Source organism: Orbicella faveolata, unplaced genomic scaffold (assembly GCF_042242905.1).
Source record: "Orbicella faveolata isolate gen_17 unplaced genomic scaffold, um_ofav_v1 contig_25, whole genome shotgun sequence".
Taxonomy (NCBI): domain Eukaryota; kingdom Metazoa; phylum Cnidaria; class Anthozoa; order Scleractinia; family Merulinidae; genus Orbicella; species Orbicella faveolata.
The window spans coordinates 28,757,663-28,777,174 of record NW_028301553.1 but is presented as its reverse complement, the minus strand read 5'-3'; the positions used below and the strand labels follow the sequence as shown (position 1 = coordinate 28,777,174).

At 38.1% G+C, this 19,512-nt stretch overlaps 2 protein-coding genes across 3 annotated transcripts; one reads left to right on the top strand and one right to left on the bottom strand.

Annotated features, from left to right (window-relative positions):
• The first annotated feature begins 1,386 nt into the window (after positions 1-1,386).
• LOC110041495 (homeobox protein PKNOX1-like) lies at positions 1,387-6,912 on the top strand. Of its 2 annotated transcripts, XM_020746786.2 has the most exons (5): positions 1,387-1,479; positions 1,609-2,005; positions 3,174-3,893; positions 4,189-4,265; positions 4,804-6,912. In XM_020746786.2, the coding sequence occupies exons 2-5, from the start codon at positions 1,622-1,624 to the stop codon at positions 5,522-5,524; spliced, it is 1,902 nt and encodes a 633-aa protein (XP_020602445.2). In that variant the 5' UTR covers positions 1,387-1,479; positions 1,609-1,621; the 3' UTR covers positions 5,525-6,912. The 2 variants fall into 2 exon arrangements, with proteins under 2 accessions (XP_020602445.2, XP_020602444.2); XM_020746785.2 differs by lacking the exon at positions 1,387-1,479 and having other exon boundaries at positions 1,486-2,005.
• A 1,520-nt stretch (positions 6,913-8,432) lies between these two features.
• On the bottom strand, positions 8,433-19,512 carry LOC110041472 (phosphatidylinositol-glycan-specific phospholipase D-like). The gene is made up of 11 exons (XM_089294773.1): positions 19,082-19,512; positions 18,119-18,342; positions 17,387-17,586; positions 16,367-16,805; positions 15,707-15,981; positions 13,937-14,321; positions 12,875-13,101; positions 12,107-12,379; positions 11,588-11,688; positions 11,131-11,157; positions 8,433-10,227 (listed from the first exon to the last, which is right to left on the bottom strand). The coding sequence occupies exons 1-11, from the start codon at positions 19,427-19,429 to the stop codon at positions 10,072-10,074; spliced, it is 2,655 nt and encodes an 884-aa protein (XP_089150899.1). The 5' UTR covers positions 19,430-19,512; the 3' UTR covers positions 8,433-10,071.

Genomic DNA, 19,512 nt, shown 5'->3' with positions numbered 1-19,512 from the left:
TTCTCGGAAGCTTGAAAAGAACTGAATAATTTCTCAATTCCACTCCATTTCAGTCTTACGGGTATGGTATAGCCCACTGAAGTAGCGGTATTGGTTAGGTCTCGGCAAAGCCCGTTACGCTTTTCGTTATTTTTCGCGTCTCTGCCCAGTCTCGCTCCACTGGTTTTCACCAAACTCCAAAGAGTGATTAATTGTTTACTCCAGACATACTTTGTATTGAGTATATCAGTCGGCTGTCACTCTTTCATTATCTAAAAAACTTTGACAAATGATTTCATTCCAAACAATTTTCGAGAGAGCATGTCAATCATAGCTTTTCCAAAACTGACAATTTGTGTCATGTTTATTATCCGTGGCGAAAATGGCGTCAATGTTATTGTCCATGGCGAAACACGCACGTCCCGAAGAGATGGAATTGACTGGTTGTCAAACTCTCCAGGGTGGAGTATGGCAGTTTCGCTGGCAGTCACAGGATTCCCTTTCATCTTGTAAAACGTTTCGCAGAAGGATGAAAATCCGGGACGAAAATAGTTATTCATGAAACATAAGGCGTAAATCATGTGCTAGGACATACTTGCACCTTATTATTGATGGCTGCAAATTACGAAATTATCAAGGTCTAATACAATGGTCATGTCAATGTTGTGGGCAGGCATATAACTAGGTGATTTTGTTCAATTATTTAAACTCGAAGTTTAGTAGTGAAGTATGAAAACAAGTTAGCTGTTTTTTCTTTTCTTTTTTCTTTTCGGGGTTCTGGTGCCTCTCTGAAATTTTTGTTTCTCGCCAGAAAGAAATAGGAAATCAATAGTATTTATTTCACTTGATTTTTTCATCTCTCAGTTTTGAGCCAGGAGGAGCAGGTGTCAGAACAGGACTAGTAGGGGAGGGGTAGGTACGTAGTTTGGTGAGGGGTGGTGATAGACATACTGACCTGTAGAAATGTTTTTGAATGCCGATACATCACGCCCACAATATACTGGCCGCATATCTGTGAAGCCACCCGTTCTCGGACCTTTTGTTGTCAAAACACTTGGCAAGAACCTCCCACAATTAGCAAAACCGCTCGCACGGTTTCAAAAGATACGTGATTTTTTGACTTGAGTGTGAGAGTGAAAAGAAACAAAACAAGAGAGGAAATAAAAATTTACTGTCTGCTAAAGTTTTGCTGCGAAGCGCGCCTGCGGCAATAAATTTGACGATAAACAACGATGTTGTTTTTGCAGCTGATTAGCCTCAAAGACACGAAAACTGACCGGAGCATGAAAAGAATCATTAATTATTCAGTCATAATTATTCCCCCGTGAGCGACAGGTATATATTAGCATGAAGACAATACTAATTATGTAAAAATTTGTAGGTTGGCGCTGTCAATCAGGCAAGGCAAGGCCGCGCCAAAAAGAGTTTTTGACGTTGATGAGTGAGTGACACCGTCGCTGTTCCATCGCCTCGTGCATTTCTTTTTAATAGTGACCAATTGTAAGTCCTTTCAACCTCCCATACAAACACATTAACACTGGAACGATTATCATTTCATTTGGTCTTCCTGCCGGGAACGAGCGCTCAACATGCCTTCCGCATATAACTTTGTGTTTTCTCTTTTCGTAGAGGCAGCCATCGAATGGAAGGGCTTGCGAATCGAGTGGCTCCAAGTCACATGCTTCAAGCCCAACAAAACATTGCTGGTTCAACTCATTACGGAACCATATCTTTACAACAGACACAACCTGAAAAGATGCCACCTCCATCTTATGAAGAATCCCAGTTAGCCGTACAAGCGGTCGATATACAACAGATCACAAACATGGAGGCAGAAAAGCAAGCCATTTATCGACATCCCTTGTTGCCTCTTCTTGCTAAGCTGTTCGAAAAGTGCGAGCAATCTACACAGACATGCGATTGCTCTCCCGCTAACGCTTTTGACAACGAGATCAAGAATGGTATTTTACAGATGAACAGGGAAGGAAAACCCTTTTACACCGACGATCGAGACCTTGACAACTTGGTGAGAAGAATATTTTTTAGTTCGTCTTGTTCGAGTCTTTAGAATCATGAGTTATTCCTTGACGTGGGTGGACAAATTCAAAACATGCTAAACCCTCTAAAACTTTTAGGTCACTCGTGACAAACACTATCAAAAGTAGAAATAGATATTTTGATGGATTAAAACGTTCAGTCGTAAATCGATACAAATTTTGTAATCAACGAATTCGTTGTTTTTGCTTTGCTGGTCAAAGCTTGGTGTTGTCTCTGAGCTCCAAGCCGATCTTTTTCTCGATTGTTTTCGCTGCCCGCCATGTTTTTATGTCTAGAGAACCGCGGGTGGAATACTTATTTTATTGAAAACACGCACTTCTCCTGTGTTCTTGTGCAGGTACCACGGATAATGTTTTCTGCTTTGGCGATGGCTGGGATAAGTTTTAATCCAGCTTAAGTTGAGCTTAAAATGGCGCCTGAAGTCGAATTCTCGTCGCCAAATTGATGAATTTGATCTTATTTTGGAAATGTAGTTTTTCGCACACCACCTTAAATATTAGGTTATCTTCCTTATAATCGCTAACTTTAGTCTAATTATGGATGTTAGAGGCCTCCTTTGTAAGTGTAGGTTTGAGCCATTTTTTTACGATTTTATTTGGATGAAAATGCTTTCTGTAGCTGAGTATTTTTGTGATTTTCACTTGGTAAAAATTCACTTGTGGCGAAATTGATTTTTGTGGTTCCTTAACCGCTGGTAGATTTTTTTAAAATGTATTATCTCTATCCCAAAAAGCAAACTGTATTAAGTTTATATAGTGAAATTCTGGTCTAACATTTATTTCACAAAGGGTAGCAAATTCAATAAAAATGTGATTTGCATATGCAAATGTATATATTGAACGAGGTCTAAGTTACTTTCGTCAATGTGAATTTGCTGTTATAATATTGCAGCAAACTTGTCAATATTATTGTCTAGCACCTGCTCTTTGACGTACATTACTGTAAGGTTGATATATTTGTGTATAATTCATGGTTTTCAAAGACCCATTGACTTTATTTTGTTAAAATTTAAATTACCATTTGAAAGGGAGAGTGATTGGCAATGAAATTTTTATTATTTTTTTCTATAGAGACAAACAATTTTATTGAGTGTTTTCAGCAGAATTCATTTTTTACCATTATCTTTTTATCAACAGATGGTGAAAGCTATTCAAGTCCTCAGAATTCACCTCCTTGAACTTGAAAAAGTCAACGAACTATGCAAAGATTTTTGCCAGCGGTACATAGCTTGTCTCAAAGGGAAAATGCAGAGCGAAAACTTACTACGTAGCCCTCTTCAGACAGCTTACTCTCCTGCAGTAAATGTAATAAACTCGAATGTACAACAACAGCAACCAACAACACCAATCCAGGCACAACAGCCGACTTTCATTCCACAGCAACAAATTACTTACTATGCTGCACCAGCTGTGACACCATGTACTGTGGCAAATGCAACTCCAAGTGCGAGTGTCATTGCCTCTCCAATACAACAGCAGGTTGCAACAGTGACATACGTTCCCCAGGGAGTAGCACCTGGGCAGCAGATTGTCATAGCACAGGTACCCCAACAACCAGCTGTGGCAACTAGTGTGACTTATACCAGCAGCACAGTACCGGCAACCATGACATACTCTACAGTGCCGGCAAGTGTGACATATGTGAGTACACCAGCGATCGAGACTGTGACACCACCCAGACCACAGACACACTCCTCAGGAGATGAATCTCCAACTGAAATCACTGTTCCGTCTAGTGTTCCGCTCCCTGCATTGGATTCTCCAACAGAAGTAACTGACAAGAAGCGAACAAGACGAGGGGTTTTACCAAAGCAGGCAACAAATATCATGAAGACATGGCTTTTTCAGCATCTTGTGGTGAGTTGTTGCAATAATGTTGTCTTTCTGAACCTCACGACAGTCTAATCTCTCCTTATGGACACCTCTAGAATAGTTAATTAACCTCTTGTTGTGGACACAGTGATATGGACACTCCATGATTTAGACATCTCTAGATGGAACCTCACAACACATGTGGCATGAATTTTTACTAATTATTAGTAACAATTCTCATGTTGAAATTTTGTGACTTGAAAACCATGTACTCCTTGACTGTGATCTATTGTCTTATTCACTTAAGAAAACGGATTTATTTTGTTCTGTTCTTAACTAGCACCCTTACCCGACCGAGGATGAGAAGAGAACCATCGCTGCACAGACAAACTTGACGATACTCCAAGTCAACAATTGGTAAGCTGTGTATTATAATCCTTTTAAATGTTGAAAGGGGTCAAAGTATACTGTGTAGCACTGGCAAGAGATAAATGAATGTTCAATAAACGTCAGTTTCCTGACAAAACTAATGTCTGTGCATGTTTATTTAAGCTACTTTTTAAATCCAAATATTTTGGTAAGCATGTCACTGCTACAGCAAGTTTGATTTTTGTCAATTTCTCAAGAATTTCTGTTGTTTCTGTTGCCTATTCTCAATTCATCAGTTCATCTATTCATCTACGCTTTTTTATTTTGTGCATATGAAAGGTCATTTTATAACATATCTGGCAAAGCGGCACTATCAGAGTCAGTATAAATACATAAGCATGCTTCATAATTGAATGATGCATATGCATGTTCATGTTATGAGAAAAGCCTTATGCTTCTTCTCTGCTCTCCAAACTTCCCATGTATATTGTAAGTTGAAGATACTTGTTAAGGCATGAATCAAAAGTTAATTTAGTTTAAAGATATGTTATCTCAGTGTGACTGACTTGTGGTGATATGTGCTTAGGTTTATCAATGCAAGACGTCGTATTTTACAACCCATGTTGGATGCCAGCAATCCTGAAGGACCGAAAGCTAAAAAGTCAAAAATCCAAAGTAGACCAGCGCAGAGATTTTGGCCTGACAATCTTGTTCCCAGTCAGTTCAACACCATTCCAATAGCACCAGCACCAGTGACTGTCCAGGCGGCCATGATGCAGGGAGCCGTCCAAATGCAGGCAGTACCTCATGGTGCGACAGTCACTGTGCCGCCAGGAGTGGCATTACCAACTACTATAACAATACCTAATGTGCAAGGGACCACAGTTATCCCGGGAACTGTCACTTTGCAACAACAACCAGGCACACCAACCACAATGGTGGTTGTAACATTACCTCCATCAGCAAGCCATATCAGTACCGTGTCAGCATCAGAGAGTTCGTCAGCTGTAACGACACATCCCTCAATGATTGCATCAAGTGTTTCGTCGCAAGTTGAAACTGTTTCCGTCAGCAATTTATCTCCCATGTACAGTAACATTCAGCAGGGAAGCCCATCAATGCAGAATTCGCCGTTACCAACCATGGTTCAAAATGGTTCTATGGGGAGTGAAGAGAGTACCCTTGTAAGTTCTCCGCATCACTTGCCGCCCTCAAGTGTTAGTATTGCTGGTGTTCAAGACAGTCTGGTGGGAGTAAACACAATACCATTAGAGTCAACAGCAGTTTCCAGAGGTTTAGTGAACTGACCTACAGAATATGTTGTCTTCGTATCTTTGTGGTTTTTTGAATCAAATCTTGTACCTTCTACTCTCAAGTTCTTGTTACTGTAACTAGCTAGAGAAGTATGCCTCTGGTCATTTCATAGAGAGAGACAGATTCAAACTGAAACATTCCCAGTATTTCAGTTCTCTCTTCTGGCTTTGATTTAATAGTTTTTCCAGTTTATGAACAACCACTGCCAATGCATGGATTTTCAGTTGAATCTCAGATGGCTCTCTTATGGAAATTGTACATCTGTCTTCTCAGGCTTGACTGGTGTACGTGTAATCATTATCTTGCTTTTCCAGAAAATAGGAAATTTGACTTACCAGTTACTCATTTGAGGTGCAAACTTTTCAAACTCAGTTTCCTTTATTAACTTTTAAGGAGTGTTAACGAAATTGCCAACAACCATAAGTTAAACTTACATGCCCTAGTCTTGATTAACGAGTTTCTTCAAGGCAAATTCAGAGCTTTCTTAGTTCTTGTATCCTGTAAGATACAGTGTGCCAGTCGAACTTCAGCATTATCCCGATTTGCTTCAAGTTCTTCCTGATGGGCTAATTTCAATATGTTTTAATTCTAACATTGTGCAGTGAGGTTTAGAAGGCTAAAACAAAAGAAATTATATATTCATTTCTCAACGTCACTGTGTTTTGTTCACTTTAAGTCCCCTAAGCCTGACTGCATCGTGTTAATTTGAACATATTGAAATTGGAATACTATTTTATTTTTCTATTCTGAATTAACTTAAGGTACAATACATGCATCAAAGTGAAAATTAAGTGTAGTAAAGAAAAGGATCTAAACATGCAAGTCTCTAATACAGTTTGTTTGGTAAAAGGTCTTGAGGTGATGTCTTTTCTTGCCCATATGGTGTGTTTTTGACGTGTTACAGTTCAATAGTGGTTGTGTTGTTTCCTTGTGAAAGATAAGTACAAGGAAGCTAGCCATTTCATTGTACAACTAAAATTCTTTTTGTGGTTTTCAACCCTTAAGAAGGTGCTGGCTTCTAAACAAAGTCCTGTAGCTGTGGGGTATTTTTGGTAGAATTATGTGTTCAGCGATTCATGATTGTTAACTGTATAATAAAGTGAAAAATAAGAGTTTTTATAAAAAAAAATAGCTTAAACAAGTATAATTTTATATTGTACATTATTTTAAGGAGTGAGCTGTATATTGCAGTTAAATTATTAACAAGTGAATATTTTAAGGCTTGTTTGTCAGATATTCTTTGAGCATTCGTGTATATTTTTAGTTGAGTGAAAATTCAACTTAGATTGAAGTAAAAGTGGAACCGAACATAAGATAACACTGAATATTGATTAAAGTAGTACAGATTATGTGATTAAAACAAGGCTTTGACATGGCTGAAGTGTGTGAAAAGCATGGTGACTCCAGTGATAGTACATTGGACTGTGGATTGAGCAGCTGGGCTTTTGAGTACTGGCCATTGTCTGGGGCGGATACAGGATTTTAGAGAAGGGGCAGATCTAGGGGGAGGGTGCAGGGGGTGTGCACCCTGTCCCCCCTGAGATGACATGCGGCTTTTTAATATACAACTGGTATTCTGCCCCCCCCCAAAAAAAACAAATTCAGGTATGCCGTTCCTTAGTAGTGCACCCCTCCTAAGAAAAACCCTGTGCCTGTCCCTGTAGAGAGGGGGGTTTAGGATAGGCAGTCCCCTATGGGGGTCCTCAGAAATGGGATTTCTGGCATTCTGATACCTATGTTAGCGTGTTATAATGTCTCGTACTTTTTTTTAATTTAGGGGGTTTGACCCAAACCCCCCTAGATCCACCCCAGATTGTGATGTGTTGTTGGGCCAAACACTTAAATCTCACAATGCCCCTCTCCACCCACAAGCATATTAATCAAAAAGGTATCAGTTGGCTGAATCACCAGCCGCTGTTTGGGAAAGGAACCTGCATTCTCCCCCACCCCCAAACTCTGCCGCAATCTCAAGGAAGAACACAGACCGGACTCAAGTGAGCGGCAGAAATTGAGCCTGAGGTATCGGCAAACTGTGGAGGGTAGGCTGACCAAATGGTGGGTGGAGGTAAGCATTGTCAACCTTTATCTCATTTCAAAGAAGCCATCCGTGACCAGTAATCAACCAGACATGAGAGGTCACCAATAGTTTTTTCAGGTGTTCTTTTTTGGTTAGGGTCTGTAAAAATGATAAGCTTGCACAGAGCTTGAACAGTTCAAAAGCACAGCAAACCGGTAACTTAGTAGATACTTTACTTAGCTCACAAATTAGTTTTGGCAAATTTCTTTGAAAGAAAATGGTTTGTTGTTGATTATCTGATATCTCTTTTCCTCTGTGTTAGGCAGTTACAAGTGATCTCACCCTGATTCACCAACACCCATGTATCCAGCAGGGATGGTGATTAATGCTTCTTTTGCTTACAACACTGGTTTGTCTTGCAAATAGATAGGGGTGACTGCTACTGAACCCTACATGTCTTCAGGGCTGGGCGAGTCCAGGAGATGGCTGATATCAGATCTGAGATGCTTTGGTAGAGCATAGTTTTGGTATAGTTAAACCACTTGCATTAACATAAACAATGTTTTACCCAGATTCCACTCTTGTCAACACTGGGAAATCTGGGTACAAGAACAAAGACCTTGATCCAAGCCAACACTACAGGCACACAAATATGGCATGAGAGTTATGCTTTTATCCACAATGAGGTATTGTCCTCTTCATGCATTTGTAAGTTGATGCGACAGGGGTTAAAATTAGGAGGGGAACTGGAATGGGTACTAATTGTAAATAATTTAAATGCTGTTTTGGCTATCTTGCAGGCATTAGGACACTAGATATTTTGCTGGGAAACTAGAAGTGATACATCAGCACCTTGCAAAAAATAATGTAGGTGATGCATAAAATTATGTTATTGGTGCAGTAAGGAAGCAACACATGTTTATTTCACCAAGAAGAAAACAGTTGTATAATTTGCTGATTTGTTGCCTCATTTGAAGAACAACTTGAAAATATACATTTTTTCAATTTTAATGATAAAATATTATCTATTTAACTAAAACCAACACTGAACAAACAATGCGATTCAATTCATGCTAAATTATTTGAATGTTTAGATCAGTTCTTTGAACTTAGAAGTATTGCTTTATTGTCTCATTGTTTTAGGTTCCCTTTTTAACTTTGCAAATACTCTTATCACTTATCTTACATAATTATTTTATTGCATAATTCTACAGTTCGTGACATTTTTAAGTATTTTTATTGTAAGAAACGTATTTATACTAATTTTATATATTTTTATTCGCACTTGAAAATGACCTCATAGAGGTCAAAACGTCATGACTTTTTGTTGTTAGTTTTTATTGCAAAATCGATTTCAAAGAAATCACTCATTAATAATTATGTAATTATAATGTAGTTAATACAAAAGTAATGATACAAATTCTAATAATAATATTTTGTAGAAAATTTTATAAAAAATAAGACAGTGTAGTTTGCACATTTAAAAGATTGTTTTGCCAACAATGCATTGGATGGGGTCAGCTTAAAAAATTTGGTTTGAAGTTTCTTATGGTATGTTACAGTACATGTACTTGACTCATACAAATGATGCATTTTTGGACAGCTAAATGGACTACATGTACCATGGAATCCTGAATGTACAAAGGGTCATTGGTTTTGCTTTAACAAGCTTCTCAGATCACAAGTTTTGGGAAAACAATACATCTAAAACCAAGATATATTTAATATTCAGAAATTTATGCTGCATCACCCTTTACTTTCAGGATTAACTACAGTACATGTATGCTAAATATTAACTACTTATTTACCAAGAGTGTGGTCTTTACAGGAAAATCTCAAACTGAGCCTTTGCGGTATTGACCGAGGGATACCAAGATAGATATGGCAACTAGAGGTTTGAGATTTTCCCATAAAGACTGAATGTGCGAGGTAACTAATAAGTTGTTTATTATCTGGCTTTTTGCTTTGTTTTTGCAGGCCCCTAATCAGCCTGTTGGCATTGCAGGAGAATAATGCCCTAGAATTAGCCAATCGGAACATGCATTATACCAGTTCCTAACACAAGCCATATAATAATGAAGAAATACTGCATACTTGGTAAGTAAACAACAAATATATTAATATGCAGTTTCTCTAAGTAGCAGTATCCTTTCTCTTTGACCTGGAGAAAACTATATTTAGTTATCAGAGAAGCCATAAATCAATAATGGTTTGTTTTCTATTGCTTGTTATTATCTTTGAATATTGTAATAAAAATGTTATGGGTAACTAGTAAATTGGTGCCATAAAAAATGCTACGGTCAAACCTCTTTAATAGAGACACCAAAGGGCAGATGTGAGTGTCCTTATTATGGAGGTAGACGTATTATGGAGGGTAGTATTAAAATATGAATTCTGTTTTTGCTGACTGTCTGTAATATAGAGGTAACTGTAAATTTATGGCTCTGTAAGGAGACTGGTTTGATTGTATTATTATTAATAAACTATTATTATTTTTAATAAAAGTTTCTATAACTTTGGAGATTAGGCAGATGTCAGTTGTGTGGGTATCTGTAGCACGTGAACAGAACCAGAGTGGAAAGCTTTGTAAGAACTACGAGGAGATGAAACAACCAAGTTTACAGCTGATGAACCCCTTGATGGCACATTGAGAAATACTGCTCCCAAGCGGGACCTCTCCTGCGTATAAAATGTTACAAACATTTATCAGTTAGTTGACTTTTAACAACTCTTTAAACTACGGTAGTAAGCTTCTTATCTAATCAATCACAGTGGATGACAAAGAGCAGCACCCCTACCCATGCACCCAAGTGGGACCTTTCCTGCATTCGAACTGTTACAGATACTAAGCAGTTAAGTTATTGATTTTTTAACAACTCTTTTAACTCATGAGTTTTTTGATCTTCTCAGTCACAGCAGATGATGAAGCACAATATAATCCCCCAACCCCACCTCACATCCATCCATGTGTAGTTTTAGATTTAAAGAGTTTGTTTAATTTTGATTTTAGATTTTTACAATTTGTAAATTTTTCTAGTTATAGTTTAATAGTTTTTGTGCAAATGACCCCACAAGCTTCTCAACTTCAATTCTTATTGTTTTAAAATAAAGGCTATAGGAGAATCTTTGTTTACAATATTTGCCTCATTACCATAAGTGATACAGTTTCTGATGGAGCTACAAATAGATTAATACTGAATATTGAAAGGGCACAGCAGAATTAACTGTCCCAAGGAATGTTACACCCGAGAGCCAAAAATTTCACCACTTACTAAGTTTCACGAGCTCTTTAAGTTTTTCTAGTAAAATTGTGTCTAGCATGATGCCTTTTATGCACAAAGTCGTACGTTAATGAGGAAATTAAATGTAAACAATGACGTCAGCAAAGATTTGCCTATACATGTATCTATCTACTAGTAAAATTATCCCTGTGGAACTCATTAGTTAGCAGAAGGCCTCTGACTTAAATCTGACACTAAGCAAAGTTTATTTTCTGAAGTTTACAGTATGTGACATTAACATTGGGCATAATGGTTGATTATGTTTACAGTAATAGGAGAAGAACAAAAATGCAAAACCTACCTCAGGGCTTTTTACCGTGAAAGATGCCTGTGAGAAGAAATATTTAACTCAAAATATTATTGTAGATTCTTATTTGTAGGTGTCATTACCAAGTATTAGACAAATATAAATCTACTAGCATTGTATCACAAATGTCATTTGCTCATTGGCCACGCCACTCACTATCTATTCTGTTGTAGATAGTGAGTAGCCTGACTGAGTGTGTGGTTGTTATCAAAATAATGGCCTATTCTTTGCATTTTCGAAGTGCCTGTGAAGAGGATTTAGATAAAGTTTTGAACGACAAGTAGATTTATACTAAAACAGTAATATTACTGATTATTCACTCTCAATTTCTATGCATGATAGTTGACTTGGGCTGCGCCCTCATCAACTATAATGATCACGCAATAGAAATCTCGAGCTCATAATCTAATTAGTCGTCTATTATTTCTTTAAATTTACTTTTTTTAATTACCTTTTCTCCAGGACATGGATCAATTTTCTGACATCCTCTTGTGGCATTTCCAGATGGAAAGGAACTTCCCCCATAGAACACGTACAACTCACCTTCCTCAGCTAAGAAACAAAGTAAGAAAAATATAATAATTTTGTAAACTTTACTTTTATTAACAGTGAAACATGAATATTTCTGCCAAGTTTCACTGTTACTTATAAGTCAGAGTTGAAACAAAAGGGCACATAACAATGTACAGATACCTAGCATTACACGCCGAAAGGAAGTACATGCAGACACCAAAACAAAATTATAAGTTTCTGCGTGCATTGCACATCTATCTAATTCAGTAACAATATTATATTGTTAGTTCATCAGGAACAAGAACTTAAAAAACGTTTGGCTGGACTAAGATGAGGGCCTTAATAATTATTATGCACCTCATGGTGTGACAAGAATTGATGATGATGGACTAAAAAATTATGAAAATCCTAGGACAGACACTGCCCTACCCCTAGAATGAGATTCTTAAATACAAACCTCCCTTTAACTCCTCAGTGATGTCTTCAGTTCTAAATGGTGCAGAGAAGAGCAAATCTTCGACACCATCCTGGTTCACATCTGTTAAAGCCAAACTCCAACCAAATCTGGCAAAACTACGGTCACCTTCAAACATGGCGGCATAACTTATGTCTTCAATGGACATGTCATTTCCATGTTGAAGAACAGTTGTCAGGTTTATCATGTAGATGGCTCCAGATTGGTCGAACTGGACTGGCATATCTTTCAAGTAATCCAGGTAGCCCTCAAGACCTGAAAAAGAAAAAAATTAACATTATGATTACTAAAATTGATATGTGTTTTTTAACATTTTAATTTTTGCACAGTAAATGCAAAAATTTTCATGTAAGTGGACAGATGGCTGAGACCAGACATAAATAATGAGTAGAAGAACCTCACCAATGTTCCAAACTTATGTTTCAGCTCATCGTTATAAGGGATTCATAAACTTCATTATATGCTATGACCCTGATCCTCGCCCCCAGGGCTACGTGTTTTCCTTTTCCTCACATAACTTCGAAAAAAAGCGAGATTGTGCAATGCTGGATATAAATTTTAAAATCGCAAGAGGTCACATGATCCATTGAAATGTTTTTTTTTTCATACATAGAATCATTTTCTTTTGTGTAAAATAATTTTCAACAATTTTTGACTTGACTCATGAGTCATGGACTCATTCAACTCATTGATACTTTACTCTCTGATCACTAACAGGAACAACTAAACATGCTAATAAAGGAAACTTACTCAGAGTCGTGGCAGAAACTGCTAGCATATCATTGTCTTTGTTGACAAAACTGTTATTATAAGGATTCCCCACAGCAAGGCTGGAACCCAATTTCATAAATGTCTTGTGGCCAGTTATGGTTGTAAGGGGCTGGGGTGTGCCCGTCAGGGCGAACTGAAACAAGTAAATTCTTCCCACACTTTGTATGTCATCCTTGGAGTAGCTGCAGTCTTTATTGGCACAAAGCCTTCACAAATCAAGCAAAAAGCTGGTATTAGCAATCACTTGACTATTTACAATAATGAAGTACATCCTGCTTTAGATATGTTTCATAAAATAATTAGCTTACAAATTATTTAATTTATCATGAGGCCAAAATTGAAATATCATATCTACAATTTAATAGGCCACTCTCAAGTTACCTCCAGTTATGTCTTTGTTTTCAAAAACGAGACTTCATGCAAAACCTTTCAAATGAAAATGAGTTTGATTTTCATGAAAATGAACCTGCAGGTGGAACTCATTTTCATATGATTGGTTTCAAACAAAGACTCGTTTTGACACAAAGGCAAAAGGCAACTCAGAAATAGCCTATTCTCACATTGCTCAGTATTTCCTCAAGTTTTTCTTGCAATCACGAGACAGATTGTAAGGAAGTTGTAATTAAAAATCATTTTGAGGTCTCTTAATCTAAATTTTATTTTCAAGAGATAATTTATCTCTTGCTGGCAGAAAAATACTCTTAGAAGAATGAACAGATACATAATTTTGTAAGTGTGAATGACAATTTTGACTCTCCCTTCCTGATTTTCAGAGGATGCATGGTGGAATTATAATTAGTCAATGCATTGGATACCAGACCTAGTGGCAAGACCATAACCCTTCCAGTCCAAGATCCAAATTTATTTTCTCTTTAGAGATTTTCATACAATTCTTGTCAAACTAGTTCTAAGAATTTTGTAGTTCATCAACTAATCTCCTCAAGTTGATTCTTGCCTTTATTCTCATTACCTCTCTGCTTGACAATGTACTAAGATCAAGAAGAGAAATCAGTTGTTGATCACTGTTGGAAATTCATTTACCTGAATGTTGGTGCAGCAATGACTAGAAGCATCTTTCCATTTGTGTTGGCAACAGTCACTGAGTAACCAAACCAGCTGTAATTTTGTTCACCAAATGCCATCCAGTCAGCATCGTGTACAGAAATATCCGACCCGGGTTTTCTCTGTGTTTTGGCTAAAAACACCACAACAGAGCCCCTCTGAGGACCTCCTTCTGGGGCATATGGAGACCCTATTATGAGGTCCTTAAAGCCATCGCCATCAACATCAGCCCCCAGGAGAGATGTGCCAAGGTTGTAATATGTCCCATTGCCATGGATTGCGAGGCTTGGTTTGGTACCAAGTCTTTCTCCTTTCACCCCATAAAATAGGTACACTGTACCTGTATACTGAAGATCATTGGCACCTGCAAAACAGAACTTGTATTTAAGTCTTTCTGATTCTGAAAGCTATGACAGCATGGCCTGGGGGATTCCCATATAAAAAGAACGGGGGGGGGGGGGTGCTTGTCATACCTTTTAGGGGTTAAAAAAGCAGGTTTAATACCTCTTAGGGTGTTCACCCTCAATCTTCAAAAGGCCCACAGTGGGAGCTTTTTCAGTACCCTTTAGGGTATTGAGCTGTAACAGGAGATAAATAATGTGTTGTTTCAGAATTGCTACCTCCTCAGGGATGGAAAAAAATTTCAAGCCACGCCCACAAAACAGGACATTGGTACCTCTTAGGGGTTCTTTTCAAAATTTCTGACAAGCTCCTTGTCCCTTGTATATGGGAGTCTCCTCCGGGAGCATGGCCTATGGCTTCTGACAGCTGTTCTAATCAGTTTAGGGGAATGGCATTGCCTGATCATAAAAGTTGGAGATTGTCTACCAGAAAATGAGTTTGAGAAACTATATGAGAGTCTACAAAAACATTGATAGAAATAATCCACCTGTTGGGGTATAACACTGAGGCTGAGATATACTTGTTTCAAAGTTCAGATGGTAATGGTCCGATAAACTGACAATAGATGGTTTTCACTGTCACGCAACGAAAAAATAAATCGAAAACTATTCAGTGGATAAAGTCAAGAAATTTTGATATTATAGGAGACAGGTAAAGGAGAAACTTCTCCAATTTTTGGGTCTCTGCGTTTTCCCAAACTTCAGATATTCGTCGAAATGTTTTGTGCAAATTTACAGAGCCCAGTATGGAGCCGCCATGTTGGTGGAGCTCTGTGTTCCACCAACATGGCGGCCGGAAAATAGTGCAAACATCTGGAACTTACTTTGGCTATCCAGGTGACTGATTATCTGAACTGAACCAACAAACATTTACACAAGCACTTTGCCTAACACTTTAACTCCTAAAAAGGCTAAAAATCATTAGATAAGTGTATATTTCTCCACAAACGCGATCGGAGTGGTATGTCACGCACTGACATAACTCTGAACTTCAAACGGCACTGGTTTCTAAACCAAGCACACTATTGAGCCTAAAAGTTGTAAACAGATTTAAGTTTAGATCCCCTTATGCCTCATGAGGATAAAAATTTTCGTGGCTCTTTAGTTTTGGATTTTGGAATTTGATGACATCACATGAAAACGATCTATACTGACAGAATACCACTACAAATGCCACAAAACTACCGTTGGATATAACTGGTATATTTGGTATAATAACATGCAATTAACTTTCCAGAGGTACAGTACAACAGGCTGTATCCTTATGGCACAGGATATATAGCCTAGCCAAAGTGGGTGTGCTTAAGGAAGGAACCTAAGAAGTAGCTCAACACTACACGGTACAAACCTGTTGATGGGGCAGAGACAGCTAGATCATCCACTCCATCTCCATTTAAATCCACCACTGCCACCGCTGTTCCAAATCTACCATTCTCCACCATTCCATCGAGAATCATGTTAGCGGAAACATCTAAGTTTAAGTCCTCACAAGGTAAGCCACTGTCAGTTGTACCAGTCACAAGGTATACGCGACCATGCTGGCTGTACCCTGGTGTTCCATAACCCGGCCCACCAATCACAAGGGAGTGGTTAAGGCCATTAAAATTACCATGCGCCAGAGACCTGAAATAAGTGAGATTTGTATTATGAAGACCTCCATTTAAACTGCTGTCAGAATTAATTACATTAACTACAATTGCTACCTGGTGACAGACAGTAGAAGAGGAGACACAGGTAAGTGGAGTTGGCTAGGGAGAGCTGAGGAAGAAAGTGAAAGATGGGCAGTTGTGGCAGTCTGTGTGTCATGGCTTTATGCACCCACGGGCATAAGGAGGATTGAGGGACTGAGTGAGGATCTTACAGTATGGGTGGAGAAAACAAGTTTAATAAAAGGTAAGTTTGTCTTGGAGAAGCACATGGGATATAAGTTGTACTGTAAACTAGTGCATGTAAAATTGGCCTATAAGTACCATCCAAGACATAGAAATTAAGATATTAATCAACCCACCATCCTAATCTTGCATATGGCACAGAAGACCAATATTCTGCTGATGTTGTTAATCCCACTTGATCTGCACTGTTTTCGTTAGCTATTACTTCAAGATGGCAGTTTTCAGAACCATGGCAACCCCTTGAAAGTTCCCTCTTGTTCAGCGCCTTTGCGCGGAGAGACTCTGATAAAGAGAAATAACTTCCTCTCTCAGTCTGTCTAATGTTCAGATCTGATAAATTCATTTTTTTACGTATTTCTTGTAGAATTACAGTGCCAGGGTTCTTTAGCTTTCTGTTGGACTGTTTTGCTTTCAAACCAGTAGCATGATCAGTCTTGTTGCAGTTAATAAACAGCGGGCTTTTGGGGATGACACACACATCTGTACCATGTTCCAACATGTCTATAGTTTTGTGCCAGAGAAGAATGGACCAGGCTGCCATGTCAGCCACGCCCCCTGTAACATCATCAGTTAAACCTCAATATCAATAACAATACTGAACACGAAAGATAAATATTTATTTACTAGTTACATAACTGGGTAAAAATATTTTCTTCATATGGTCACATTGCCAAGAGTCTCCAAAGGTCATTGGTTATATATAGGTCCAACCATTGTCTAACCTGGGAGAACTTATTTTATTATTATTATTATTTTTTTTTTTTTTGGCTCTAGTTTCAAGCACGTCTTGGCACATGAAAAAAGAGACAGAAAAAAAGGATACTCTCACAGGCTAAACACTGCTTGGAAAATATGTTTTTGTTATTTCTGAGTAACTTGAGTCAGTTGATTGAATTAAGTGGCTAGAGAGAGGGTGCCTAATCATCTGGTATCAAAAATATATATATTTAACAAAGTAAGGAAAATATAAAGGGGTCTTGACAGAGCTTTTATCACCTAAATGTGAATCTAGGTAGGGTGTGGTTTCAAACCTGTAAAACCCGAAGATGGATATCAGAAATTACACATTTAGCATTAATTAGCTGTTAACATGTTTCTCTAAGTTACTGATCAAATTTATCATTTTAAGCCCATACCCTGAAAATATGAATGCACATCCTCCATCAAAAATGGTGATGTCTTTGAATATATAGAAAACAGCTTTGCTCCAGCAATCTTCTCTCCTACCCAACCAAGAAGCATGAGAGCAGAACAGAGTTCAATCTCATCTTTATTGATCTTCTTCTCTCCATAATAGTCAAGGTAAATATTTTCCAGATCTCCAGATGGAATGTACCTGGTGGAATGTTTTTTTTATATATCATGAAAAGTAATACACCTTGGAATATATTGTAAGCTACATGTCAAATTTTTGCAAGCCATAAAGGTGAGGAATGACGCAAGCCTCTTTTAGTTAAGGGATATGTTATCAAATTTTAAACTGCTTTCTTGTCCTTGTATTTTTGTCCTTTGTTGCTTTGAAGGTATTACATTTTTCACAATTCAGTTGTCCTGCATAATCCAGTGTGTATGCACTGCATCGAACAAATGCCAAACTGTGTATTCTTTTCTTGGTGTGAGATCTTAATGGGGAAGATCCAGTTAAGTAATAAACAGGGAGTGGTGGCAATAATCAATATAACTCATGCAGGGAACTGTGGGTGTGCAACCCCTTTCCAAAAAAAAACCCTGGGTTTTCTAAGAACCTTAATTTTCAGCATTCTGAGAGAATTGTTACAACAAAAAAAGCCAAGGCTTTGAATGAAAGATGAAAAGGGCCAGGAAACTGCCACCTTAATCCATCCCTAATGACAACACAGTTAACGTACCATTCATTAATGCCTGAGGGTATTTTTCTTGTATCACCTTCAAATGACACCACCATGTCACCCCCAGGGTCACCAACACTATGAGCAGCGGGAAATGAACCAAAGAAGTTGACATCTCCCATGGTGGTCAGGAAACCCTGCTCAATCCCAAGACTGTGCCATGTTACATCTGCTACTTGGTGCGATACAAAGCCAAGGGTAAAGGCAACCAACTTTTCTGTGTTCTATAAATTCATTTCACTGGCTTGTTAAGACATATATGTTGCACTAACTAAAGGGGTGCACAAAAAAAAGCCCTTAGAAGGGACTTCTTTCTTCTTTGAAGGAAGTGAAAAGCAATTTGCTGTCAGTCACTTTGGGTCTTTTTCCATGCATATGCTACAATTAATGTCCAAATTGACCCATTGTGATCTACAACCCTGGTAAAAGTTTTGGGACGCTTCAAATGGTCTTTGTCTTCACCTCCCCCTCCCCAACCCAATACAATGATGACATTTTGCATGTCACTAAAAAGTCTTATTTTTTTCCTAGCAGCGAAGGGGAAGGGGGGGGGGGGGGGAAGGGGATTGTTGTTGATGGGGGTGAAACAGAAATATATGGTCAGCTTCCCTGACAAAATAGAAAGCATTTCTGTCTTTTTACAGAGTTTCACGGTAACACTAGTGGATATGTGGTAGAATAAGAAAAACTGGTAAACGAATCGTGCTGTGTTGATTTTTTTTCCCAAGCAGTCAAAATTTAAAGTGTGTTTATAAATATTAAAGTCAAGTACTCTGTACTTCAGATCTTTGTACAGTACAGTGTTTCAATTATTATCTACGATAATTAAGTATGATTTTTTTATTATTGTTATTTATTTATTGTTATTATCATTTTTTCTTTTTTTTTTTTTGCAAAAAATACCCACGCAACGTACGGGGATAGATCAAGTTTCAGCTTCAGCTTGATTAGATTCTCACAAACCTGGTCCCAAGGTTTTGGGTATTTCTTCCTGATGTACCTAACGGTAGCATTTAGGAAAGGTGCCCAGTGTGTATCTTCAGCGATCGAATGAAATTTTCCACCGAAACAGAGATTTGAATACATGGCGTCCGGGTAGGGATTTCCGCCAATGAACGCATCTTGATGCCTCAAGATTATATCCCTGTAATCAGTCTTGTTTCTTGCATCCTTGAACCAATTGATAGCCTGATGGGCGATGTCAATGTGCGTGCTCATTCCACAAGAGGAAATACGTGTAGTTAGAAAGCATAACTGGAAGGAAAGGCAAGAAATTATGTACAAACGATTGCACATACTTCGGGCCGACATGTTTGTTTCTTTCCAACAGGTAGGTACGTCATGTATGGTTTACAAATTGTACCGGAGCTCACACGTTGTCAGTCACCCGTGGC

What these genes read in the sequence shown, in the direction of transcription:
- LOC110041495 (XM_020746786.2), top strand. Translation starts at nt 1,622, where the DNA reads ATGGAAGGGCTTGCGAATCGAGTGGCTCCAAGTCACATGCTTCAAGCC. An exon ending in ATCGAGACCTTGACAACTTG is followed by an intron (nt 2,006 to 3,173) that starts GTGAGAAGAATA and finishes TTTTATCAACAG; the next exon opens with ATGGTGAAAGCTATTCAAGT. An exon ending in GGCTTTTTCAGCATCTTGTG is followed by an intron (nt 3,894 to 4,188) that starts GTGAGTTGTTGC and finishes GTTCTTAACTAG; the next exon opens with CACCCTTACCCGACCGAGGA.
- LOC110041472 (XM_089294773.1), bottom strand. Translation starts at nt 19,429, where the DNA reads ATGTCGGCCCGAAGTATGTGCAATCGTTTGTACATAATTTCTTGCCTT. An exon ending in CACTGAGGAGTTAAAGGGAG is followed by an intron (nt 11,689 to 12,106) that starts GTTTGTATTTAA and finishes TTTGTTTCTTAG; the next exon opens with CTGAGGAAGGTGAGTTGTAC. An exon ending in ATCCATGTCCTGGAGAAAAG is followed by an intron (nt 11,158 to 11,587) that starts GTAATTAAAAAA and finishes TTCTTCTCACAG; the next exon opens with GCATCTTTCACGGTAAAAAG.